Source organism: Sinocyclocheilus grahami, unplaced genomic scaffold (assembly GCF_001515645.1).
Source record: "Sinocyclocheilus grahami isolate Dianchi unplaced genomic scaffold, SAMN03320097.WGS_v1.1 scaffold896.1, whole genome shotgun sequence".
In the NCBI taxonomy this organism is placed as follows: Eukaryota; Metazoa; Chordata; class Actinopteri; order Cypriniformes; family Cyprinidae; genus Sinocyclocheilus; species Sinocyclocheilus grahami.
The window spans coordinates 141,232-169,211 of record NW_015506075.1 but is presented as its reverse complement, the minus strand read 5'-3'; the positions used below and the strand labels follow the sequence as shown (position 1 = coordinate 169,211).

Below are 27,980 nucleotides of genomic sequence, written 5' to 3'. Positions count from 1 at the left end.
GTTTTTTTTTTGTGGGAAATTAATCGTTTAGATGAATCGATAAATTAGTCGATAGATTAATCGAAATAAAAATAGTCGTTAGTATAAAACATATAAAATACAAGTCTATATACTATAATAAAATAATCTTAAATAAAATAAATAAAGATAATTTTTTTATGATAAAAAACATGCTAAAAATAAATACATAAGATTATTATTATTATTATTATTAGAAACCAGGGGTCCATTCTTCGTACGTCGCTAACTCAGTTAGCTGGATTTGATTGTTCTTGGATATTTGTTGATCTTGGATTGTTTGGTTCTTCGAAGCTCATCCCGGAGTTGCTCTCATCCCGCCATGATTTAAAACGCAAGTATGGAGAACAGCGATAGATGGACGCTAAATGAAGTGCAGGCACTTGTAGCAAATGTGGCACTGCCAGTTGTTGTTGGAGATTCTTAGTCCTCCTTTCCGTTCTTTCAATCGCTTTACGTATACGTCGACTTTCCATGTCCATTATTGTGAAACCCGGGAGACACAACAAACACACAGCTCCGATCACAGCGTCCTCCATCCTCCTGTTGTTAATGTTGTTCTTCTTTGTTTCTGTCGTTGAACGCCACGCACAAATGACGTCGCTGTAGACCGGTTCTTAGTACATACTCTCGGTGCGAATGCAACCCTTTAAATGGTACTGGGAAATAGTTCGCGCAAAATCGTCCCAGTACTTTAGTACTGTACATTTAGTTCTTGAACTAAAGCGGTGCGAAAGGCCCTATTGTAACAGGTCCGTAAGCTTAAACCGGGTCAGGAGCAGGCTCATTTCATGTAAACAGGATTAGATTGCATCTTTTTAAGCAGAATTGATACTTAAAATCTGTCCTAGCCACCGCTACTTTATTACAAGAGTATCCTACTAATCCAGGGACAATAATTTAAAATAATAATCATTTAAAAATGTATTTTAAAATAATATAATAATGTTGTGTAATCTATAATACTATACAAACAGCCAGTTTTACTCACTGAAAGATTTATTCGTCATAAAATAATTACTTTTATAATTGTATTAGAGTCTTACACACATGCTATACAGTTAATCTGAGTCATGCATTAATTTGAGTGATGACAGATATTATGGGAGTGGCTTGATGGAGCGCAGGAGATGCAGATAACTTGATCTTGACCCTTAAGAAACTTTAATTAATGCTGTCACGTAACAAATCTGCTTCAAAGATCAAATTAAATGAATTTCTTATTACAACATTGAAATAAAAATGTAAAGCCTGTACAAATACTAGAAATTGTGAATATAAATAATTGGGAATCATGTAAAAAAAAAAAATGATAAAATAAAAACAGTGCACATTTCATTTACCTATTATACCATTTAAGTAGTTTTGTTCGCTTGGCCGTTTCCTAATAAAAGTCCAGAAATTTGTCAAGCTTTATCTTGACCCTTAAGAAACTTTAATTAATGCTGTCACATAACAAATCTGCTTCAAAGATCAAATTAAATGAATTGCTTATTACAACATTGAAATAAAAATGTAAAGCCTGTACAAATACTAGAAATTGTGAATATAAATAATTGGGAATCATGTAAAAAAAAAATGATAAAATAAAAACAGTGCACATTTCATTTACCTATTATACCATTTATGTAGTTTTGTTCGCTTGGCCGTTTCCTAATAAAAGTCCAGAAATTTGTCAAGCTTTTCGTCAGGTGTCCGCAGGAGATGCAGATAACTTGATCTTGACCCTTAAGAAACTTTAATTAATGCTGTCACGTAACAAATCTGCTTCAAAGATCAAATTAAATGAATTTCTTATTACAACATTGAAATAAAAATGTAAAGCCTGTACAAATACTAGAAATTGTGAATATAAATAATTGGGAATCATGTAAAAAAAAAATGATAAAATAAAAACAGTGCACATTTCATTTACCTATTATACCATTTATGTAGTTTTGTTCGCTTGGCCGTTTCCTAATAAAAGTCCAGAAATTTGTCAAGCTTTTCGTCAGGTGTCTTTTTTAATAATATGATGTCATTACGTTGCTGTCTTGCCGCCAGCGAATCGCTGCATTGCTGATCATGGTTTCTAGTATCGATGCATCTGCCCTTTACGGGGAACACGAGAACGCGCAGTAATCTTAGACAACTTTAATATTTTAATCAAATCCGCAAATTCATTTGAAGAACCAAATTAGCCAGAGATTAGTTATCACGATTAGAAGATCTGGCATCTTTCGAACCATCTCAGATGTATTAAGCGAGGTACGAAGAACGGACCCCCGGGGTGGTCAGAGAAGAACAACACAAACAAAAAGCCCTTTTCAGCCCTTTGTATTAAACTATGCATACATGCATGATGCTATTTTGTTTATAGTTGTTTAAGAAACTTAATTAATTATAATTGGTTTATAAACATGATTTTAAACATTATGCACTTTTTTCACCGATAGTCATGTTATCTTATGCTTTGAATAAACGCGCATTAGTAATATTTTGCTCGATGCGCCCTCTTGTGGCCTCAGGAGAGAAGCCAAAAGCTTTTCTTCACCCAAACTGAAATTATGCATTTTAAATTAGAATACAATTCGAATTTTGATCATATTTAAGTACAAAATTCGAATTTAGTTTCTCAGCCATTTTGACAGCCCTAATACACAGACATATATAAATACATAAAAATAAATTAATACAAAATTATGATTTTTTTTAAATCAAGGAGGGACAAAGAAGAATAACAAACAATAAATGAATAGATTAAGTATTTTCTAATAAAATAAATAATTGAATCATAAATAATTATGAGTATGATTAGAACATCACGTGATCTGCCTTTAGCGACTTAAAGTCTCCTTATCTAGTGCCTTTCACTGTGTTATAGAGTGCTGTGTGTTGATCTGTCAGCTGTACCTCTGGAGTGCTGTGAAACTGACCAGCCGCTCCACATGTGATCGGACATCAACGTCCCTCTTCCTGACCGAATGAAGCTGCAGATCTGATGCAGGCACCACATCAAAGTCTGACAGCATGGAGCTGAGCGCATCTGGATGAAGTAAAGCACATATATTTCATTACTCCTACATAATACCACTATCATCCACACACACCATTTCAACTTCTCAAATCCCAAAGCAAGATCTAAAGATTAAATGTTAGTAAATATAGCAATTAAATATTTTTGGTCAGTACTACATACTACTGTACAACCATACAGTGACCCAAACAGTTTCCACTGCAAGAGAATTATATGTAAATGTCTTTTCCATTCAAACTGCAATTAAACTGCAAATGCAGCAGCTTCCATGTTGGAGGAAATGAACTAAGATAAGCTGTCATGACTGAGTCAAAACAGGAAAAGGAAGCAAGACTGAACTCACCAATCCAGACAGCCCTCCAAATATCCCCGAAACGTTGCACATCTCAAAGCATGCAAAACAGAACAACAGCAACAACAAAAACGCAAAATTAATACATATATATATGTATATATAAAATAAAAATAACAGGATAAAAAAAATAATACATACATACATTAGGGCAGTTACATAACTTTGAAAGGTTGTTTTTATTAGCTTCTTATTTTGTGATCTGATCTCATATTAGAAAGGGTTTCAAAGTATATTTTAAGATCAGTGTTACAAAATTTAATATATGATGGTTTCTTTTGAATTACTTTTGACTTATGCATATAAAACGTTGCTAAGATAATTAACAGATTAATAATATAAATATGTTTATCAGAAAAGGATGGGGTTTGATAACAAAGTAAAATATCATGAGGTTCTAAATTAAGGGCTTTGATCAAATTTTTTGCTAGGTCTATTTTAAAGTCACCCCAAAATGAAATAGAAAAATAAATGTTCAATATCTTTAACAGATACATTACAAAAGGTACATTTATCACAAACACTGTGAATATATCTGCTAACAACTGCATTTACAGGATAATATCTGTGAATACATTTGTAAAGTACTTCTTTTACTTTATTAGAAATTACATATTTATATGGGAACATCCAAATGCTGCGCCAAGATATACAATGAGGTTTAAGCCATTTTGATTTACATGGAGGATTGGATCCGACATTAAGGGAGTTTCTTATAAAACTGTTTGTCGTTCCCTTAAAACGCTTGTCAAAAAAAGAGAGACCATTTACAAAAAGTTGGAGATTTTGTAGGCTTGTATTATTAATATTTACATCAGAGAATTTAGTTTAAATTATTATGCCACTAGGAATAGCCTTGATTACTTTGTTAAATAATTTTTCGTTTACAAAAAAGCCATATTTTGTAATAAAATTAGGGTAAGTGTATAATTGCCCATTCTTGTCAATAAGCTGGTTTACAATTAATGTTATGCCGAGCCCAATGACTTGTTATTATGAGTGATATTACGTAATAAAATTAGGGTAAGTGTATAATTGCCCATTCTTGTCAATAAGCTGGTTTACAATTAATGTTATGCCGAACCCAATGACTTGTTATTATGAGTGATATTAGCATTGTTCCATATAAAACACCAGCTAGGAGAAAAATTGTGTTTGTACAAAAGTGACCAGTAAAGTAATGCTTGTTTGTGATAGTTGGCTAAAGCAATGGGAAGTTTGCCAGTTATATAAGGACACTGCAACAAAAAATTTAATCCCCCAAGTTTTTCAAATAAATGATATGGGACAATATTAAAAATACTTTTTTTAAGCCAATTAATTTTTTTTAATTTGGTTGAAAATTGTAAAATTAAGAACATTTAACCCACCATCAGATAGTTTATTAACAAGGACACTTTTTTATTTTATGAGGCTTGTTTCTCCAGATGAAATTAAAGAGTATTTGATCTATTTGTGAGCATATAACCTTTGGGGCACTAAGCGGAGACAGGAGGTATGCTGCTCTCGAAAGACCTTCTGCTTTACTTAATAAAATTCTTCCTTGAATAGAAAGATCTCTCGCTAACCATGAATTATACCTCTTTTGCATTTTTTTCGATAACAGGTATACAATTTGAGTTGACCATTGCATCAGTATTTTTAGAGATTTTGATTCCAAAATACTTTACCATGCTTTTAACAGGAATATTACATACAGTGGATAGGTTGTCATTTTTAAGCTGTAGGATCTCACACTTTTTGAAAAATTTAGAAAAATGATTAATGATATTCAAAGCCAGAGGTACCTCAGAACTATCACTAAGAACAATTGTCGTGTCATCAGCAAGTTGCGATATTTAAATTTGTAAAATATTAAATATTAAATTAAATGTATAAATATTAAAACTTTCATGAACTGCAATACCTTTGAAGGAATGTTGATTTATCATATTACTTAAAACTTGAGCTACGACCAAGAAAAGGAATGCAGAAATTGGACAACCTTGTCGGATGCCTCGACTTATTTCAAATCTAGGAGATGTTCCATTGGCAAGTTTAATAGAACTATTGCTACCACAGTACATAGTTCTTACACTTTTGATGAAATATTGTCCGAAACCAAAGAGTTTTAATGAATCAAATATAAAATTATGGCTTACTGTATCAAAAGTTTTTCTAAAATCCAGAGAAACTATTAAAGGGTCTCCATTTAATAAATTACTATACTGCACTAAATCAATAACTAAACGAATATTAGAGGAAATGTGGCGACCTTTCATAAATCCACATTGAGTTTCATCAATTATCTCATTTAATGCATTTTTCATACATTTTGCAAAAATTGATGCCATTATTTTATAATCATTATTTAGTAATGAGATAGGTCGCCAATTTTCTAATAAAAGGATATCTTTTTGACGTTTATGGATCAAGGTGATAACACCTTGTTTAAGTGATGTAGGTAAGGTTTCTTTGTTGATGGCCTCTTCATATACCGCTAACAGGAATTTAGATGTATCATTTATAAAAAACTTTATAAAATTCTGATGTAAGCCCATCATTTCCAGGGGGTTTGTTGTTTTTAAGAGCTTTTATACAGAATTCAATTTCATTTAGAGAAAGGACTTGAGAACACTATGTTTTACTTTGTAAAGACAACGTTTTTGGACTTTTTATTGTTTTAAAAAGAATTACATTGTCTTAATCCTCTTCTAAAGAATAAATATCTGCGTAATATTTAGAAACAAATTCAGAAATCATGCCTAGGTCCTCAGTAACAGTGCTGTTCATTTTTAATTTTCTAATTAAGTTTATTTCTGCATTCCTGAATTCCCCGGAAGAAGGAACTCTTATTTTGTATTTTCTTTTTCTTTTCAAATTTACTACCGGTGTTGTGCTGAGATGTTTTTTAAACTGACCGTGAGAAACAAAATTTCATACGTGCAAATAAACAAATAAAATTCATCTTCCAATAACTCTCTTAATTTACTGTAGTAAAAACTATTTAATTTAGAGTGTGTATACGGCTAAACAGTTTTTGCATTAAAATTTAAAATGAATAATTTTGTTATCTGTGAGAATTAGAGTAGGCATGCAGCTATTTTTATAAATATAAAACATTTGGAACAAAAACGAGCAGTTTAACTGTGAAATTACGAAACTAAAATAAAGAGTGAAACTATTTTACTTAAATATATTTGGCAAACATTTTATTTTTCAGCACATCATGAAATTACATAATACAACATTTTTGAATCCATGTTTTAATGATATATTTTTCAACAGTGGTCTATTAAACAGTTCCCTTGACATTTGAAACAAAATGCAGACATAACCAAAATAATAGGGGGAAAAAATGCTGAAGATGAATACATTGTAATATCACAGTGTTAGTGGCAAAGACAATACAAGTAAATATGTTGTATTTTTGTAATTGTATTTCTTTTTTATCTTTGAGACTTCACATGCATGCAATTTAACATAAAACTGTGGAATTTGGTTCTGAATCACAAAGAATAAAACACTTACTTTATGATGCATCAAAAACAAACAGCTGACACATAAAAAAGGCCATCTAAGGAAGAGTAAAAGGCAAAACCAGTTTTAAAAGCAATGGCAAGGAGCACTGACAAGGTCCCTAAAAATCCAAAGGGGTACAAGTCGAAACATGTAAAATAATAATATCTGAAATAGGCAAATGTCAAAAGTGAAAGACAGACATCAATACAAACAGACCACTGTTGAGAAAAAGACAAAAGACATGCTTTCCAAATTCTTGCTCTAACTCCAAACTATAAGAGCTTACAGGAGTTTCATCTGGAAATATAAAAACCAGTCTGCAAGGCTACGTTTTTGTGCAACAGGCAAATTCCTACAAACAGGAACGATACCGTTTTTGGCTGTTTGCAAGATCTATAGTGTACATCAAGGAGTATTTCCCAGTTTACATGTAAAGCCACAATTATTTCTAAATTGATGTAGAAACAAACGGCGTTTCAAACGGGAACATGACGCAACCCAAACGAAGAGAGCAAAAACAGCACTTGACTGAATGAACAGGCAAAGTGCCAATTCAATAACCCTGAATTAAAGAAACGATTATATTGTACAACTTATAATTCATAAACACTGTATACAACGGAAAAAAAAGAACACCAAATGGAGTATTACAACAAAATATATGCATACACCATAAACTTAACTTTTAAAGCCCATACAACATTAAAGATCTGCTTTGAGTATATATTTACCCACTGTCAGAAAATGTTCCCTCATCAATGTCATAAAAACCTGCTTGGCACGATTGTCAATATATACATGTATATATATATATATATATATATATACGCATTTATATTATTCTACATTAAATGGCCAAATGTTGCTGAATAATATGAGCACAATTAGATTCAGCTGGACTGAGTAACTTGTGTGCTATTCATAATTGACAATGATGCTGTGCTTTAATTTGATCCATCCAATAATGTAGCAAAATCAATTCTGAGATGGTATTACTGTACTGTATATCATGGCCATTTCATGTACAATGTTGTGACTACATATGCATTAAGGTATTTCTTTAAACATCACACAAGCTGAAAAGTGCCAAAATTATTCATCTAAGAGGACCTGAGGATAAACAAATAAAAAAGAAAAGAAAAAAGCCCTCAGCTACAGGAGCGAAAACAAGTGAGGTGCTCAAATACTTTAAGGCTAAAACGGGATAATGCTACCAAAAGATGGAGGTGACTAACATCAAATATTCACCAAAAATCAACTTTATGAATACTGTGAAAACATTCACCTTGTCATATCAACCTCCAATTTGGCACCGTTCCATTACACAACATTAACGAAAAATGGCAGATGAGGGAATCTCTAATGAGCTACATATTATCCAGCTACACATATGGCAGGTGCTCTGATCTTAATATTTCTGACAGTGCTGGGCAACGATTAATCGCATCCAAAATAAAAGTTTTTGTTTATATAATATGTGTGTGTGTACGGTGTATATTCATTATGTATATATATATATATCTAGACACACATGTACAGTATATATTTTGAAAATATTTACATGTATTAACATGCATATATTTATATTACATATACATATAATATATAAACATAACATAGTTTTCTTAAATATACACATGCATGCGTGTGCATTTATATATACATACTAAATATACACAGTACACACACAGATATATTATGAACACAAAAACTTTTACTTTGGATGCGATTAATCGTTGCCCAGCACTAATTTCTGAGTTACATGGTGCAACAGTTTTTGAACATACGCTTGCTATTTCAGGTGGTGCAGGCAAGATTTTGACATTCAGTATCATACCTCTATTTTAAAATCAGTCTATTAAATGAAGAAATCATTTAAATAGTATTTGTAATGGCTTTTCAGAAACCAACAGACTCCGTTTTGAACATAAATTGAAATATTTTGCCTTTGCCTACAGCAACCATTTAGCTCAAGACGGCAGAAACCATATATATTTTTTTATCTTCAAGTTATATGAACTTGCATAGATACAGTGCTGTATCTAGCCAAACAGTCTCAAAATCAGTGTATAATCCCAGCCAGAATTACAGGGACTGTTCCAAAATTTCTAAATGTTTTTTTTTTCTCAAGTGAGACCAACTGTATGCAAGTTTCAAATTGTCTGACAGAAATTACATGACCAGATGCCACATTTCATTGGAGAAAATGATCAAGTTGTGAAAAAGTGAAAAAAAATTTTTAAAAAAGAAAACATTTAAAAAAAAATTCAAAATAAAAAAATAAAAGGTAAAGACAGGTTAAAATTTTTTTATTTGGTTTCAGTATTTTGACAGTTCTAATTTAAATGTTGGGTATTCAGATAAGGTTAAAGCTTCGTTTGAGTGACACTTTCAGTAGGTCAATATTTGGCAATGTAAACTCACAGAACAGCCCTGCTTTGGAATCATATTTATGTTTTAGGGAGGTGAGTGTCTCAAGGCTAAAAATGACATTTAAGTGCACTGAGAGAAATTTCAATGGCAAATATCATCCCCTGATGACACCAACAGCCAAAATCTGCCAAATCAAACAAGGTTTGTCAATAGTTTCAAACTGAAAGACAATAAATTGTCTTCCACACTTTTTCCTTCCACTCAACTTTCATTTAACATGCTTGGATACAGCACTCTGTGAACAGCCAGCTTCTTTGGCAATGAATGTTTGTGGCTTACCCTCCTTGTGAAGGGTGTCAATGATTGTCTTCTGGACAACTGTCAGATCAGCAGTCTTCCCCATGGTTGTGTAGCCTAATGAACCAAACTGAGAGACCATTTTGAAGGCTCAGGAAACCTTTGCAGGTGTTTTGAGTTGATTAGCTGATTGGCATTTCACCATATTCTAATTTGTTGAGATAGTGAATTGGTGGGTTTTTGTTAAATGTAAACCAAAATCATCACAATTAAAAGAACCAAAGACTTAAACTACTTCAGTCTGAGTGCATTGAATTTAATACACAAGTTTCACAATTTGAGTTGAATTACTGAAATAAATGAACTTTTCCACGACATTCTAATTTATTGAGATGCACATGTTGCAATTTTCTTGACCGATTCCAATTTCTTGTTAGTGTAATCTGCCGATACCGATTTTCGCCGATTCTCTTTCTAAGAACTATAATTGACAGCATATACAAACAAAAATCTACTTTTCTTCAACGCAATCGGCTGATTCCGATCTCTGGCCGATCGATCGGTGCATCTCTAATATTTATATATATATAAAATATATATATATATATATTCTTCATTATCATATGACTCATCGTGTCTATTTTTTTTTTTTTACCTTATTCCAACCAAAAATATACATTTTAATTCAAATCTTGAATTGTATTTTAATATATTATTGGCTAAATGAATAGGTGCTTTTTAAAGAAAAACACTTGAACTTTTGTCGTTTGAAAGCAATATGAAAACATTTAAAAAATGACAATTAACATAAGCGTGAGTATATGCTAACAAAATCTTAACTTTTCTTTTAATTATTCCTCCAATATATTGAGTTATACACAGCATTTGGCTTCTAATTTTAGATTTATATTTTTTACAAGATTTTATTTTCAGTGAAAGCTACCCCTTCTTTTCCCCATCATTTTCTGAAGTCTTTCTACTCTGCTGTCAATCAATAAACAATTAACCCTGCACATATCTGCAGAATAATTGATATGTGCGTAGCATTGGCTAACACCAAAAATCCCACTTGCAAAAAAGATTAAAATTTATTGAACAACGGTTGTTATATTTAGCATTGCTGAATAAATTGTAATATGTTTGTACTACGCTGTAAATAAAAGTGAGAAATTATATAAAACTAAAACAAAAAAGGGCAAAAAGACCAAAATATATTTTTTTGTGATGTAGCATCATCTTCCACCACATAGGGGCATCAGATCCTCACAATTCATAACTTGTTACAAAATGGAACAGAGATTGCGTTCATCTTATGCATGAACTATATATATATATATATATATATAGAACCTGCCATCACCACGGACCAAGAAAATTACACATATTTCACATGACTGTAGGACAGAGAACCATGTGAAATTGATTTTCTCTGGATGTAAAACAATTTCTGAATACTGCACACTGCACAGGGAATAGGAAACAACTGACCTCTATTTCCAAGCGGAATCCTCTCAGCATTCCGAGCATCACAATTACACTCATTTATCATGGGACAAATTTCAACATTGCACACTATTTCTGTTTCTATGTAAATTGCCCTCAATTTATTTCTCTCTTTATCAGAGCTCTCATGTGGAATGGTGGAGCGGCGTAATGGAAAAGTGTTGGCAAACCCTATGACTCAAACCTGGGACTGGCTCAGCCCGGCAGCTCCATCTTTACTAATTCATAAAGAATCAAATTTCTGATGCTGTTGGGCTGGAGCTTTATAAAATGTAAACTTGTAGGGCTGCAACAGAGCCACTATGCTCTTATGACGCTTAATATGACTCACTTCTCCCCGCAAAGCAACAGATGTCTTTAGTACTGAAAGCTCTCCATAGTTTCAGGGACATCTCACCTTTATGACATTATGTTCAGCATATGAAATGATGAGTGTCTGAAGAATCTTTCTAAACATTTTGACGGTTCAAAAGGTGACTAAGGGCATCAGAATTACACCCCAAAAGTAAAATAAAACATAAGAATAAAACTTAATTTTTTTTGCATTGACATTTTCATAATAATTAAGCTCATTTCCCCTTAAAACTGTCATTATTATAAATGCAAAAACATAATAATGCTAATTTAATACAGGAAATAAAATGATCCTGATACAATTTTTTTAATTCAAATATACACTGTATCTGTATATATTTACATATATATATATAAATATATGTGTGTGTACTGTGTATATTTATTATGTATATATAAGACACACACATACAGTATATATTTAGAAAATATTTACAAGTAAATATTTATATTCATATAATTTATATTATATATATATTTAATATATAAACATAACACATTTTTCTTAAATATATAAGTGCATGTGTGTGTATTTATATATACACTAGTGTTGTCAAACAATTAATCGCGATTAATCGCATCCAAATATTTTGTTTACATAATATATGAGTGTGTACTGTGTATATTTATTATGCATATATAAATAAAAACACATGCATGTATATATATATAAGAAAAATATGTTTATATATATACATGTAAACAAAAACTTTTATTTTGGATGTGATTAATCGCGAATAATCTTTTGACAGGACTAATATATACATAATAAATATACACAGTACACACACACACACACACATTATGTATATAAAAACTTTTATTTTGGATGCAATTAGTCGTGGTTTATATAGCCGTGGCATCATTATGATGGTATGAAGAGATGGATTAATTCATGTAGGACGCCACTGAAGGCCTAGGTGTAAAATGCACGGCCCGACACTGAGAGATTATATATATATATATATATATATATATATTCATTCTTTTCTTTCTTCACACAAAAAAAATATTACATAGCATATTCTTTATGATGTTGCATAATGTTTCAAGAAAATTAGGAGCAAAGTTTTGGAGGATTGTTTCAAATAGCATTTTCTGCATACTATGTTTCTCTCAATTCCTAATGAATTCGCTTCGAGGCTTTTTCCAAGACTATTTGTGCTGATCTCTGAACCATAAGAAAATTTATTATTTCAAAGCTATTAAGAAATACATCATGGAGAGTGGGTCTAATGAGCCTTATGTTGAAAACTATTTGCATATGTCTTTAACTCATGGAATAGCTTGTTGTTTTCTTAGAATTCTTTTATAAAATCAGCCTTTTTCAATGTAATATTCTTCTATTATTATTTAGTCTGAACAAATGAAACACAACGGGTGGAGGGAGTACCGGAGATGGCCTTTTAAAATGTGCTTGTCTGAATTGCTCATCTAAATATATGTCTGGTTATACTGCTCTTCTCCATCATTTGATGAATCATTTTAGTGAATTTGTCCCAAAGTGACCGTCTTGTATTATAATCTGCTGTCAAACAGCAGGTATCACTTGCTCGAGAACAGACAGCCATTTACTTCCTGAATAAACACCGTCTGAATGGATGCCTACGATTCGGTCACGTGTAGGCGCACGTGCACTCATTCTGATCTCAGTGGAGAAAAAAGGAGGAAGAAAACATGTGCTCCTTCCCGTGAGCACCCACCTGCGTTCTGTGCCAGATCACGGAGGCTCTGGAGTGGCCTAATTTGTTCCGGCAGGGTCCTTTGTCATAATGGATCAGGAGGAAGTCATCCTGTCAAACACACAATTTTACGAGAGGCCAGTCATTATCTACGTGGGTGTTCGGAACAGCTGCATGAAGGATGCTGTTTGCATTTACGGCCTTGATTGAAGGCTAACATGCTGCCTAAGCGGCGGCCACTTGACCAATAAAAATACAGTAAGATAGCAGCATGATGTTAAGAGTGTTAAGCTGAGATATTGAGCACTTACGTCCAGAGACTCCAGGCAGTACCAGCAGAAAGCATGCTTGCAGTTCTTACACATCATCTGGGCACAGCCCTCGTCTCTTTCTATGTAGACTTTACACTTGGGACAGCGTTTGATGGGGGCGTCGTCATCGTCAGCCTTAAAGAACGAACTGGAAAAAAAGAGATTATAGTAGAGTTAAAATGAACCATTTTCTCGTTCCAGGTTGCGGGGTACAAAGGACAAAAAACATTGGTACTGGTACTACAGTCCATTCTTTTTTTCTCAGACAGGCCCTTTGCTTTTATATGTACTAAAGAGTTGTGGGCCGGGGACAGTGTTCACTGGTAATGGAGAGGCTGACCCACAGGGACCGAGCTGACAGGTACAAGCCCATTCATTTCCAGGACAATTCCCAGTCTATTGATCTAAGGGAAGTGACACTGTGCGGCAAACCTCTCACACAACGTTAAACAGTAGCAGAGTCTGACTCACTGTACTGCTACACTGCAGATTAGTAAAGCAGTTTAGTAGCTTAGTAAAGTAGTATTAATAATCAAAATAATGGTAGTAATGTGATTATTTCTGATATATATATATATATATATATACACACACACACACACAATAGTGTTCAAAAGTTTGGGGTCAGTACTTTTTTTTTTTAAAGAAATTAATACTTATCTTCAGCAAGGGTGCATTGAATTAATCAAACGTGACAGTAAAGACTTTTACAATGTTAAGAAAGATTTCTGTTCTTCTTCTGTATTCATAAAAGAAGCAAAAATGAATCCAAGAATCAAAAAACGTATCGAAGCATTAAGTAATAATAAACAGTTTTCAGCATAATAAATGTTTCTTGTGCACAATATCAGCATATTAAAAATGATTTCTGAAGGATCATGTGACACTGAAGACTGGAGTAATGGCTGCTGAAAATTTTGTAGGTTAAGACCTAATTATAGCCATCAGATTTGATTCTATTATGACAAGTGGGCTTATTCATTCTAATAAGCTGAGATATTTTTTTTTTCTTCTGCCCACACAGCCATAGCAAATCTTAACAATAAGGACGGCTGCTGGCCTGAGGCCAGTGTGAGAGAGTTCTCGGTCAGTTGCCAATGAAAGTTTTATATTCACTGATATTGTACATCCATTCCAAACTTCAATGTTTAGTTTTCTGTAATGTATTTTACATTGTTGTTGCAAATTCTGTTGATATGTCACCAAGATAATGCTAACTCAACAGTCTTTTGAAAAACTGTAATGTGAAATGTGAAAATTTTTTATAAAATAATTGATCAAGTATACTGTAAAAATTCAAATAACCTAAAAACAAATGAATGAATTAACTGTTTAACTGTGCACAGTCATCACATTAGTTCACAGGGTGGCTCAGGATACCCCCTTTTTTTCCAAATATAGTTTAATTATATTTACACTGACCAAATCAACTTTTTTAAGAGGCAGGTCAGCTCATAGCTCCTTGAGGAAACAACAGCCCGTTTAAAGTGTAAATGGGGTCCAATTTGATTTCAAGCTGTCTAAAGAATTAGAGACAGCTTGAAATCAATCTCCCTCGGAGATATATGAAATCAAGAATCCCTCGGAGATATACTTTGGAGTTTAGCTGTAATCTCAAACATGAAATGATACAGAAATTGAGCTATAAACTTGAAAGGCTCTAGTGTGTATTAGTGAAGCAATTCACTTCAGAGCAGGCTGAGTGTTCATTCATGTACGACCCAAGATCAAGGATCAGAAACTCCGCTCAATGATGCTTTCGCTTTTGAATGAAGTGTGCGTGTGACAGGAATGTCAAATAACACCGGTGCATGAATCTCTGGCTTACTGAGCAGAGAGCAAAGCGCTCTTCAGCAACTAGAAGCAGAAGATCCATTCTTAGATTGAATGATGAGTATGTTCAATAGTGCAGAAAAACACAGACGGATCGTGGCATTTCATTTCAAATCTCATTGTCGACTCATCAACATCGAACATCATTACACAGAACATGCCTCATTGTGACAGCTGGATTCACATAAGGACCAGTGGGGAGGATGGGAGCGTTTAAATGCACATCAAAGAGACAAAACTACACCGAGGCATAGCTGCTGATAAATGAGGAGGAGAAAGACTTAAAGGAATATTCCATGTTCCGTACAAGATAAGCTCATCTGTGGCATAATGTACCCCAAAAGATAATTGATTGACTCATCATTCGTCTTGTTTACAAAACAAGTGAGACATTACAATTGAAGTGAATGGGGCCAATTTATTTTTTTTGGTCACACTTTATTTTAAGGTCCAATTCTCGCCATTAACAACCGTTAACTATGAATTTAGCCTCACTAAACTCCTAATTTGCGTCTTATTAATATTAAAGGGGTCATATGATGTTGCTAAAAAGAACATTATTTTGTGTATTTGGTGTAATGAAATTTGTTTATGCGGTTTAAGGTTAAAAAAACACATTATTTTCCATATACTGTACATTATTGTTTCTCCTCTATACCCCGCCTTTCTGAAACGCTTCGATTTTTAGAAAGCTCATCGGTCTGAAAAGCGAGGTGTGTTGTGATTGGCCAGCTATCCAGTGCATTGTGATTGGCCAAATACCTCAAGCGTGTGACGGAAATGTTACGCCCCTACCAAACTGTGATGCCCTATCCGGCCGGGGCGACGAGACAAAAACATTAAAACCCATTATAAACGAGGCATTTGTTGCATCCAGTGGGGACATAATTACGGATTATAATGACTTATACTGTCATTTACGCGTTGCATTGCTCCGTGTAAACATAAAACCATGTCTGCATTTTTGATCGGAGAAATTACAAAATACAATCGCTACTCTACACTGCTCAAAACTCGCATTTGAATTGTCAGTGGCAAATTCTTTAGATATAAAAAAAACTTACTTACAGTCTGTGAGTCAGAACAGCCGGCATTGTAGTCTACTCTACCAGGATCAGGAAACAGTCCTCCATAAAATGTGCAGCACACATCTGAATATTTCGGTTGAACTGTTCTGGAACAGTGTTGTAAATACAACTTAACCACTGATATCTAGTCGTGTCCTCTTTTGGAAGACCAAAGAAAGTAGTTTCGCTTTCACAACGAAGAGTTGAAGCGAAGAGAGAAGCGTCACACACGCGGCCTTGAGTGAGCGGCGGCCAGCAGATTCGACAAAGGAGCGGCCGGAGGGCTTGCAGCAACCACATGTGACGACCCCGGGCTGAACTCCGCTTCGTCCACGGTGAAAGCCGATCCGGCGATCCACAGCACGAAGTTGATGTATTTCCTCAGTGACCAGCACGGATCAGCTCTAGGCATGACGAAGCGGATATCGTCCTCTTTTGGAAGGCCAAACGAAGTAGTTTCGCTTTCACAACATGGTGGCAGCAACAATACTACAGCGAGAATAAAAGTTACGCCTTCTTTCTTTGCATGAACATTTGGGCGGTGTTATGCAAATCTTCCCACATAGTGACATAGACATGTGGGGGCATGTTAGAAAGAGCCATTTTAGGTAGGCGTGGTTGATTCTTAACTTTTTTTAGTCTTTACAACTTTACAGATTTTCTTTATGCACCAAGAGCTTGTAATACTTCAAAGAGAAAGGAAATTTGAAATCGCGTCATATGACCCCTTTAATGTAGTTAAGTTTAGGTATTGAGTCTAATTAGGGATGTAGAATATGGTCATGCAGAATATGTGCTTTATAAGTAAAGGATAATCAACAGACTTTATAAATCCAGTATTCCACTTCGCGTCTGGTGGTTCTTTGCCTCCGCAAAGTGCATTTAAAATCCTTTAATGCACGGAAAGCCGTTGATTATCCCGCTTATTCCACGGTCATTTGCCAAGTTATAGACAAGTTAAAACTAGTATTGCTCTTTGTAGCGCAATATTTGACCGAATGTGTAAAAATGTAAAAAAAAGTTATTTTCGTCAGTTATGGCTCGCTAGCTCTAGCATTCTGCCCGCTTCAAATCAGACACAGAGACGAAATAGTGCACATTTATTTGAATTATAGCATTATCGATCGAGAGAGAGAGAGAAAGAGAGAGATGACAGTTGTGTGTGCTTTAACTACGTGCTGTGTCTGAGCGTCTCTCTCTACAAACAATTAATTACTTTAAAAACAGCGATTTTACCACCTCATTGCAGAGGAATATAATGTAGTGATCTAGTATCTAGGCTATTTTATTAATAAAAATCACAGGGAAGCGTTGACAACAAGTTTGTGTGTGCGCGCACTGCGCAGTGCAATCTGTGATCTCCGACCTCTCTCTCTCTCTATGTGTGTGTGTGTGTGGGTTTGTGTGCATCAATTAAAGCAGCGCATTAATATAGAACGGTGATTAAAACGACTTGGAACTACCTGTGCATTAACCGGTTTTAATGCATACCTGCCAGCCTATCAGAATACAGTATTCAGACAGTCCATGGAATAAAGCACTAATAAACAGCCAATATGTTAATAAAAGGCATGCAGGAAGCAACTAGTTAATAGTGAGAATTGTTCCCTATTTTTGAAAGAAAAAATATGAAAAGTTTAGGTTTGGTAAGATTTTTTTATTTTTTGAAAGAAGTCTTATGCTTACCAAGGCTGCATTCATTTGATCAAAATACAGTAAAACAGTAGTATTGTGCAATATTATTACAATTTTAGATAACTATTTTATATTTTAATATATTTTAAAATTTAATTGACTCCTGTGAAGCTGAATTTTAAGCAGCCTCCAGTCTTCAGTATCAGGATCCTTCAGAAATCTTTCTAATATGCTGAAAAAAAAAAGTTTTTAGAGAACAGTTGCGCTGCTTAATAATTTTGTGGAAACAATGATACAGTGATTTTTTTCTTTTCAGGATTATTTTATGAATAGAAAGTTCAAAACTCATTCAAAATAATTTTTTATAATTTTTATATCACTATAAATGTTTTTACTGTCACTTGATAAATTTAATGCATCCTTGATGAATTTTGAAAAATTACATTACATAAAAAAACCCCACATTTTTGTGAATGGCATTGTGTAATTTTATAAATCCCCTTACATTAATTATTCTCCTAAAACTTGTGAATTATGAATTATTTGATGTTCTAAAGTTTTTCCTGTAATTTTTACAGTCACTTTACAGTTACACATCACTTTATCAAGAAAGTTATATTATTGAATATTATGAAAAAAGTTAAAGGGATAGTTCACCCAAAATGAAAATTCTGTCACTGAATGTTTCAGTTCCATTGCGGTCTACGGAGCGTCAGAGAGCTCTCAGATTTCATCAAAAATATCTTAATTTGTCTTCCAAAGATGAGCAAAGGTCTTACGGGTTTGGAACGACATAAGTAATTAATGACAGAACTTTCATTTTTGGGTGAACTATCCTTGCATTGTGTAATTTTATAAATCCCCTTACATTAATTATTCTCCTAAAACTTGTGAATTATGAATTATTTGATGTTCTAAAGTTTTTCCTGTAATTTTTACAGTCACTTTACAGTTACACATCACTTTATCAAGAAAGTTATATTATTGAATATTATGAAAAAAGTTAAAGGGATAGTTCACCCAAAATGAAAATTCTGTCACTGAATGTTTCAGTTCCATTGCGGTCTACGGAGCGTCAGAGAGCTCTCAGATTTCATCAAAAATATCTTAATTTGTCTTCCAAAGATGAGCAAAGGTCTTACGGGTTTGGAACGACATAAGTAATTAATGACAGAACTTTCATTTTTGGGTGAACTATCCTTTAAGCCCCCCCCCCCCTCCACACTAAAATCATGTAAAGTTGTTACTGCTGTGGCTATAATGATGAAACAAAGTACTTTTAACGTTTACAGATTGGCCACATTCACTTCTATTAAACTCAGCTTGCACCGAATCTAGAAAAAGTCTTTAACAGGCAACAGTACCTGCTCTCTCCAGGCAGAAACGCGGTGATGGGAATGTTCTCTTGGCAGTCTTGGTCCGGGTGCCAGCTGGCCTTGCAGGCGGAACAGAACTCAAGTGTGCAAACATTGCACTGCACCAACTGTGGAAGCGCCATGTTAGACTCCTTCAGCTGGCACACAGCCTGGCACGTGGAGGACGGGCACCAGGTCCGGCTCGGGTCCAGCAGCACCTCTGCAGGGGGTGAGAGAAGAGATCAGACGTGGTTTCCGCAAGTGTATATTTTCGGCTGCTTACTGCTGATGTGGGCTGACAGGTCACCATGGTTACACCATCAGAGATGGAGGGGTGATAGAAAAGAGCATCTATGGCCTCATATGCCCTCAGGAACAAGATACCAGAGCTGCTACCAATCATAGTTCTGCATAAATTCATTAGTTACATTAGACTTCAATACGACAAAAAGCCACATGAGGTCTGTGCATTATATTGATTTTACCACAGTTCACGGCTGGGCACAACAGGAGGCGGAGACGCTGTTGTTCAATAAATAATAACATTTAATAATTAGTATAATAATTATTATAATACATTTAATAGTAGCTAGGTTTATATTCTCTGATAACATGTCATTGGTGCTTGACTGTCCAAAAGATCTGGATGTCTGGGTGTTGCTAGAGCATTTCTAGGTAGTTTTAGGGTGTTCTGGGTGGTTTCTAAGGCATTTCTAGCTGGTTTCTAGGGTGTTATGAGGGGTTGCTAGGTTGTTTATATTTCCTTGGTTCTTGGTTTTTCCTATGCTTTTGCTAGACAGTTTCTATGGTGTCCTGGGTAGTTGTCAGGACATTGCTAAGTGGTTACTAGGTAATTTTTAGGTGGTTTAAAAGGGCCTTTGTTATTGGTGTTCGCCAGGATTTTGCTAGGTGTTCCAGGTGGTTGCTAGGGTATTATAAGTCTGTTTCTAGGGTGTTTTTTTGGTTGCCAGGGCCTTACAGATTTGTTTCTAGATTCATGTCTTCTTTCTAAGACATTGCGATGTGGTTACTAGGATGTTCAGGGTGGTTTCTTGGGTCTTGCAAGATGTTTGGTGCTCAAAGTGGTCGCTAGGGCATTTCTAGGTGGTTTTTAGGGTGTTGTTAGCCAGTTCCATGGATGGTTCTGAGTGGTTTCCAGGGTGTTCTGGATGGTTGCTAAGACATTGCTATGTGGTTACTAGGATGTTCTGGGTGGTTTCTAGGGCCTTGCAAGATGGTTGGTGCTCCAAGTGGTCGCTAGGGCATTTCTAGGTGGTTTCTAGGGTGTTGCTAGGCAGTTGCATGGATGGTTCTGGGTGGTTTCCAGGGTGTTCTGAACGGTTGCTAAGAAGAAGTTGTTGTTTGGTTACTAGGATGTTCAAGGTGGTTTCTAGGGCCTTGCAAGATGGTTGGTGCTCCAAGTGGTCGCTAGGACATTTCTAGGTGGTTTTTAGGATGTTTTTAGGCAGTTCCATGGATGGTTCTTAGTGGTTTCTAGGGTGTTCTGAATGGTTGCTAAGAAGTTGTTGTTTGGTTACTAGGATGTTCAAGGTGGTTTCTAGGGCCTTGCAAGATGGTTGGTGCTCCAAGTGGTCGCTAGGACATTTCTAGGTGGTTTTTAGGATGTTTTTAGGCAGTTCCATGGATGGTTCTTAGTGGTTTCTAGGGTGTTCTGAATGGTTGCTAAGAAGTTGTTGTTTGGTTACTAGGATGTTCAAGGTGGTTTCCAGGGCCTTGCAAGATGGTTGGTGCTCCAAGTGGTCGCTAGGGCTTTTCTCGGTGGTTTATATGGTGTTGCTAGGCAGTTCCTTGGCTGGTTCTAAGTGGTTACTAGGGAGTTCTGGATGGTATGGCATTTCTAGAACCTTGGTTCTTGGTGGTTACTAGGGTTTTGCTTGGAGGTTTGCAAGATAGGTTGTTCTTGGTGGTTGCTACAGTATGTGACTTGAGTTTCTTACTGGTTCACATCCTCAAGTCTCTATGATATTCTGGTCTCTATATATAGCTTCGAATGCTGCCAATTCAATACAAATTTACAGACATAACTATCCATTTCACAATGCTTTTACTGGCTTGTCTGCCTGACAAATGCATAAAAGCTCTGTTAGTGACATATGGCTAAGCTCGGTTATGTATGTAATTTGCGGTTGGGGGTAATTATGTATTCATAAAATCAGCTGACTGCCATTTTTAGCTGTCTTCTTGAGTCAGGATGGCATGCATTTTCATCCGTCCCCGAATGCACTGCGAGACACACACAAACCAAACTCACTCATCCTCTCCATCTGACACAGCAGGCCACGCGTGACTCCACATTAACTCTTGGCTCTGTTTCTGGGAGTGTGGATATGTTATAGCCACCATTCCGCTCCAGTTCCCAGGAACACTGATTGGCTAAATTAATGCATTTTTACTCTCAGTCTCTACAAGTCTCTCATTTATGATGATGTTGCTGCCACGGTTCTCATGAAATCCTCGAATGCAAACTAAAGAGAGACAGAGAGGGAGGCTCACAGCATGGGAGCATCTATTGCATATAACTACATTTATTTATTATGTTTCTCCCTTTTCAAGGCAATGTAATGCACTGGAGGGGGTGGACAGAGAGTATGCCTCCAGCAAATGTATCCTGTAGTTCAAACTACTGGAGACTATCAGAGTCCAGAGTCTGGGATCCCCTACTGATAGAAATAATGAAAGAAGCCGAGCACAAGGCACAGAGCCTCTGGTCTTTCCTGTTTAGGGGGAACATGTATGCTTTTGATCAAGCGTATCCAATTAACACAAGTCTAATTTACTCTTTATAAGTCTTTTGATCTGGGAGATTTCTGACTTAAGAAGCTACATTTGTTAAAATTAAAGGCATTTGAGGTCAGACTGATTCAGATACAGAGAGGAAACTTAAAGACTCTTCATTTGAACTTCACTTAAGTCTGAGCCTTTTTAAATCCCAGGTTAAGTCCACTTTTAACCCTGGATTTCACGGTTGTAATTTTGACAGAGGGTTTGTAAAGCCTTAAACCCTGGATTATAAAGCACTGTTCAGGAAATGGCACTGCCAAAGGTATGAAGTTGGGCCTCTCGCACTTCAAATTGGTAGCCAAGGATCATTTTTAATCCTAGATTAATGTGATCCAGGATTTTAACACTGTTCATGGTTTACCTCGTGATAGAGAATAATTATTGGTGGCCAGAGGGTTGCACCAGTAGTTTGTAAATTCCTACTTGCATTGGTATTTCCAAACTAGAGGCTTAGTAACAGCTAGCTAGTATTTAAATAACTCTGTACTTAAAGGGATGGTTCACCCAGTAATGAAAAAGAAGATATTTGGAAGAATGTGGGTAACAAAACAGTTGACAGTAGCCATTGACATTCAAAAAAAATACTATGGAAGTCAATGGTTTCCCTCAATTGAATAAAGAAACGTCTACAGGTTTAGAACAAGTGGAGGGTCAGTAAATGATGACAAATTTTTATTTTTTGTGTGTGAAATATCCCTTTAATTTGGTTGCACCATTTTTTTTCTGAAGGCAGAACACATTATAAGTGCATAATATTACATTTACCTTCAACAATCCAAAATCAGCCAAGAAATGTATGAATATAAGTTGTGTTGAAATGCTGTGAATTTCAGTTTATCCTATTGAAGTTGATTCTGACAGATTTTGCTAATAGGAAAAATGAATTTCCATTGAAATATGATACTTAATCATAAAACAACATAATAGGTATTTTATATGTAAACATATGTATATTTACAAATATGTTTTATATGTAAATGTTTTACATATTGTCTGTGGAAATGCTTTTATGTAAATCCACTCTGCTTGTCTTGAAGGTGAAGATTATTTTATTGAAGTTTCCCTATGCCATGACACAAATATAAATATGTATTTATATATGCAAATTTATATAATAGGTTTACCAAAGTGTAAACACTGTGCCACTATCAAAACATCCTGACCAGCCTGACATTGCAACACTGGCTCAACCAATGGCATGAGTTTGGGGCGGGGCTTTTTGCTGCCAGAGGAAGTGTTTTAGAAACATGTTTAAAAAAAATAATTACACTTAGCCTAAATCTTTTAAAACTCAATGTCCACCTTATTTTCAACAGAAGAGCAGGTGTAGCCATTTTTAGCTTGAATGTGTGTTAAGCTGCTTGATATTGCAAACTGGTATTTATTAATTATATTATTAAAATGTAGTATCTTAATAATAAATCACACAATTTACTGTTTTCTGCACTAGTTATTTACCAATAGTAGCTAATGAATCAGAAGTCTCGCACATGCACAGGAAATAACTTCCTTCCACATTGAAAAAAAAGTATGGCTAGAACATATTTTAAGACACAAAACTGAATGTCAGGACTGTGGAATGGTAGTCAGCATGCGTTTTAAAACTTTGGTGCTCACGTGGACAAAGCAGGTTTAAATCTGGTGCTTTCTGATTTCTTTTTCTCCCAAATGATAATCAGAAAATACTAAAAAAAGACAGTTAAACTAGGTGTCGGCAGGTGGCAGGCTCTCATTGTTAGACACAGAGAAAGCACAGGTAAAAGCCTCCACTCTGCGACAGCATGAGGTCAGCTGGACCTACACGTGTCCAGTGCAAGTCCACTCACATCCCTTTCATCCTCACACATACACCTGCGCCGGCCTATTTGTCTACAGTGAGTCACCCGGAGACATCTAGGACAGCAAGCATGGAGATCACCATCAACAAACACGCACACGTGCCTCATCTGCCGCTGTCTGATACTAATTGCCCCCCTGACGGACAGACAGCCGCTTTCCACTTACCCTTCTCAAACTGCAGCTTCCTGTACCTCTGCATTATCTCTGTGGCCACCATGCATTCAATCTGAGAGAGAAAGAGACAACAAAAGCAATTATGAATCAATGTGGTCTGATGGATACGAACGCACTTTTCATTTTGCAGATAGCGCATTTAGCTTTTCAATTTGATGTGGGTAAACACACACCTAACATCAAATATGGTTTCCAATCTAATCACTGTCTCGAGATCAAACAACACAGCAGGAATATGCATAGTGCATTTTTGCAGTTCTGTTTGGTGATGCTAGTGGTGCAGAAACGACATAGTTCAGTTTTAAGGATTGCCAAAAGATGCTTTAGTTGCTCGGATGCTTTGAATCTGGGTCTGATTCATCTGGTTTAGCTGCTTTGATGCTTTGACACTGACCGAGCCAGCCATCCTCACAATGAGCCTGCAGCACAGAGGAGGAACCCTGCCCTCGGACTGACCTCATACTTGGAAGGATTTCGCAGTCAGACTGGAGAGGTTTCAGCATCCATTTTAAGCTAAAAGGGTTTTAATCTCCTCTTGATGAGATACGGATTCATTTTAGGATTTTTATTTGGAAAATAATGTATTTGGCTGTTTTTTCAGAAGCTACTGCAGGGTTTGTTGAAAGAACTGCATGAGCAGATTAGCAAAACTGCAGATTAACATTACTACCTTATACAATGTTTAACAGATCATTAGCTCTGTATTTTTTTCATGAATTTTTATGATTTAAAGCTGTTTTTTATTTTACTTCAAGGACGCCTCATTGAAAACGCTAATGCTAAAAATAAAGTCCCTGTCATTTACTTTGTTTTTTTTTTTACAAAATGCAGGAATATGTACACCACTATTTGAAAGTTTGGGGGCGGTAAGGTTTTTAAATGTTTTGTGAGTGAAAATAGTAATATTGTGAAATATTATTACAATTTAAAATATAAAAATGTTTTCTATTTCATTAGATTTTTAAAATGTAATTTATTCCTGTGATGGCAAAGCTGAATTTTCAGCATTCATTCCTCGAGGCCTCAGTGTCACATGATCCTTCAGAAATCATTCTAATATGCTGATTTGCTGCTCAAGAAACATTTATTACTATCATCATCAATGCTGAAAACTCTTGTGCTGCTTAATATTTTTGAGGAAACCACAACTGTTTTTTTTTCTTTATTGTGTGATGAACAGAAAGTTCAAAAGAACAGCATTTATTTGAATATAAATATTTTGTAACAATGTAGAAGTTTTTACTGTCCCTTTTGACCAATGCAATTAATGCTTCCTTGCTAAATAAATTGATTTCTTAAAAAAAAAAAAAACCTATGAATCATGACCCACTCTTATGAACAGTAGTGCATGTTGACAGTACCTCATTTTCTTGTAAATGTCCACGTTTTGGACAGACTGAGTCTGGACAGCTGATGGCCGTTTCAAAGCCCTCTTTGATGAGAAGTTCCACATACTGCTTCAGGCACTTTAAAACGATAAGACATAAAAAATGAGTTAATTAAAAAGAAAATATAGAAAAATATATTATGTGAACACAAATTCTGCTTTTAACGTCTTGTTTAAATTGCTCAATGTGTCTGTGAGAGTGAGTACAGAAGCACTTAACCACTTGTAATGAACTGTTAACTTCCTCAAAACAATTACGCTGTGTAACATCTCAATTTAATGAAGACGCAGTCACTTGTCCAAGACTAATTATCCTCCAGTGTTAGCAATTTGTGAACTGACTGCTTTAATAAGCTATGAAAAACAATTATTTCATTATTTATTTTATGCGTCAGGAGAAATATTCTTGACATATTATCCCCCTCTCCCACTCTTTCTAAGAAAGAAAGAAAGAAAGAAAGAAAGAAAAAGAAAAGTAAAATAAAATACTAAATATCAGATAAATAACATTTTGATCTGAACAGACCAACAAACTAAATGGATTTGAGCTTCAGGAATGTTCGGTAAGGGAAATTCTGAGGGAGTTGTTTCCATAAACATGCTTCTCTTAAGACACAAAGGCAGTTTTGTTTCAAGTGAGCTCAGACACAACCAAGACAAGGCCTCTTAGAATCAGATGAGGAGATGTTTTCCCTTTACCCTACTCTAGAAGCTTCCTTTCCCCAAATGTTGCTTGCAACCTCATGACATAAATAAAACTGGTCTCAGATCAGTGTAAAAATACAGCAAATGGAAACTGCTCCCAGAACAGAAAAACTCTGAGGGTTGAAGAAGACTCAAATATTTATTACTGGACTGTGAATCACATTTCTGAAACAAAAAAAACAATTCAGTCGGCCTGTAGAGAATCTGTCTATAGCTGTGAACTCTTTGTGTAAATATAGACATGTTTAAAAATGTCTGAAGCTTATGTAAGAATTCCAGATTTATTTTTAGACGTTCTATTCCTAAAACAGCAGTCAAAAATGAAATAATTCACAGAATTAACTATACCAGCCCAGGACCTCCACATCCAGCATCTTCACCTCCAAGATCGTCTGAGACCAGCCACCCGGACAGCTGCTGTAACATTCGATTCAAAGGATTTCTGCACAAACTGTCAGAAACCGTCTCAGGGAAGCTCATCTGCATGCTCGTCATCCTCATCGGGACCTCGACCTGACTGCAGTTCATCGTCGTAAACGACTTGAGTGGGCAAATGCTCACATTCGATGGCGTCCGGCACTTTGGAGAGGTGTTCTCTTCACGGATGAATCCCGGTTTTCACTGTACAGGGCAGATGGCAGACAGCGTGTATGGCGTCGTGTGGGTCACCACTGCTGCTGTGTGAATATGACGAATCACAACACCACAGAGACCCGAGGAAAAACTGGGATTAAAGTCCAAAACCTGACCTGAAATAACCTAACAAATCAATCGTGGCTAAAGGCGGTTCCATAAACGACAAATTAAATTCACACAATCTCACTAATTTGTGGACTCTTATTCTTAAGCAGCCCTTAATGTCGATCATGGATCAAGTCTATGCACTATCGCAAACAGCGAATATATCTGTGCTGTTTAATGCATTTGAGACGTTGTGTTTTCCTCAGTGCATAACTGACATGTCACAGGTATATTTTTCATCTGTAAATGTCAAAGTCATGCAAATATATCCATTTTGCTATCAGGAGTGGGCAAGGCTTATGCGAGTGAACGTGCGCTGCTGCGAGCATGCACGCTTAACAGACAAAGCGTAATCAAATAGTAGCGCAATAATTCTGAGTAAAATATACATTTGGCAAAAATATTTGTTCTTGTCAAGTCAAGTCTGCTTTATTGTCAATTCTTCCACATGTAGAGCACCTACACACAGAGAATTGAAATTGCGTTACTCTCAGACCCTTGGTGCATACAGATAACATTAACAGTAGAACATAAATACAGATAGATACAGAAAAAAACATCTTGGACATTAAATGTGTCTTTTGTAGAATTTTAAACCTACATATAAGTGTATTTTTATGATAGCAGTAACTGTGAAGGGACTTGTAATAGGTAAATCAAATGTAAGCTATACAGTACTAATTACTAAGCTCAGATGAGTTAATGTGTGTTTTTTATACCAGTTAAAAGTAATTTTATTTATTATTTATTTTCATTTTTAATTCAGTGATTTTAACTTGTTAGTTTTTTTAATGCTTTAAAGAGCAATTTTAGATTGTAATGTTCTAGTGTTTTGCTATCTGTGTATTTGTTTTGTCCTATCGTATCTATCATATGTTGTTGTCTTATTAAAAAATATGCTATACATTTAAAAGAAATGTATTTTAAATTTATAGTATATACTTAAACATACATATGAATGTTTTTAATGAATGGATTTTATAAAACAAATAGCAATGTGTAACATTTTACCATATTTAGTGCAACACTTTTATT

At 35.2% G+C, this 27,980-nt stretch overlaps 2 protein-coding genes across 6 annotated transcripts in view; both read right to left on the bottom strand.

Moving 5' to 3' along the window:
• Positions 1 to 4,324, bottom strand: part of adam17a (ADAM metallopeptidase domain 17a) — a 25,044-nt gene extending 20,720 nt beyond the window's left edge. Inside the window, exons 1-3 of the mRNA XM_016248885.1 lie at positions 4,321 to 4,324; positions 3,378 to 3,419; positions 2,911 to 3,043 (exon numbers count right to left, since the gene is read on the bottom strand). Coding sequence (XP_016104371.1) covers positions 2,911 to 3,043; positions 3,378 to 3,419; positions 4,321 to 4,324 — 179 coding nt within the window. The remainder of the gene's footprint in view (positions 1 to 2,910; positions 3,044 to 3,377; positions 3,420 to 4,320) is intronic.
• Positions 4,325 to 12,734: 8,410 nt separating this feature from the next.
• LOC107563899 (probable E3 ubiquitin-protein ligase RNF144A-A) overlaps positions 12,735 to 27,980 on the bottom strand; it is a 39,125-nt gene continuing 23,879 nt past the window's right edge. For all 5 annotated transcript variants that reach the window (XM_016248868.1, XM_016248869.1, XM_016248866.1 and 2 more), the window contains 5 exons: positions 25,474 to 25,578; positions 24,104 to 24,164; positions 19,307 to 19,517; positions 13,408 to 13,555; positions 12,735 to 13,207 (listed from right to left, as the gene is read on the bottom strand). In XM_016248868.1, coding sequence (XP_016104354.1) covers positions 13,064 to 13,207; positions 13,408 to 13,555; positions 19,307 to 19,517; positions 24,104 to 24,164; positions 25,474 to 25,578 — 669 coding nt within the window. In that variant the 3' untranslated portion in view covers positions 12,735 to 13,063. The remainder of the gene's footprint in view (positions 13,208 to 13,407; positions 13,556 to 19,306; positions 19,518 to 24,103; positions 24,165 to 25,473; positions 25,579 to 27,980) is intronic.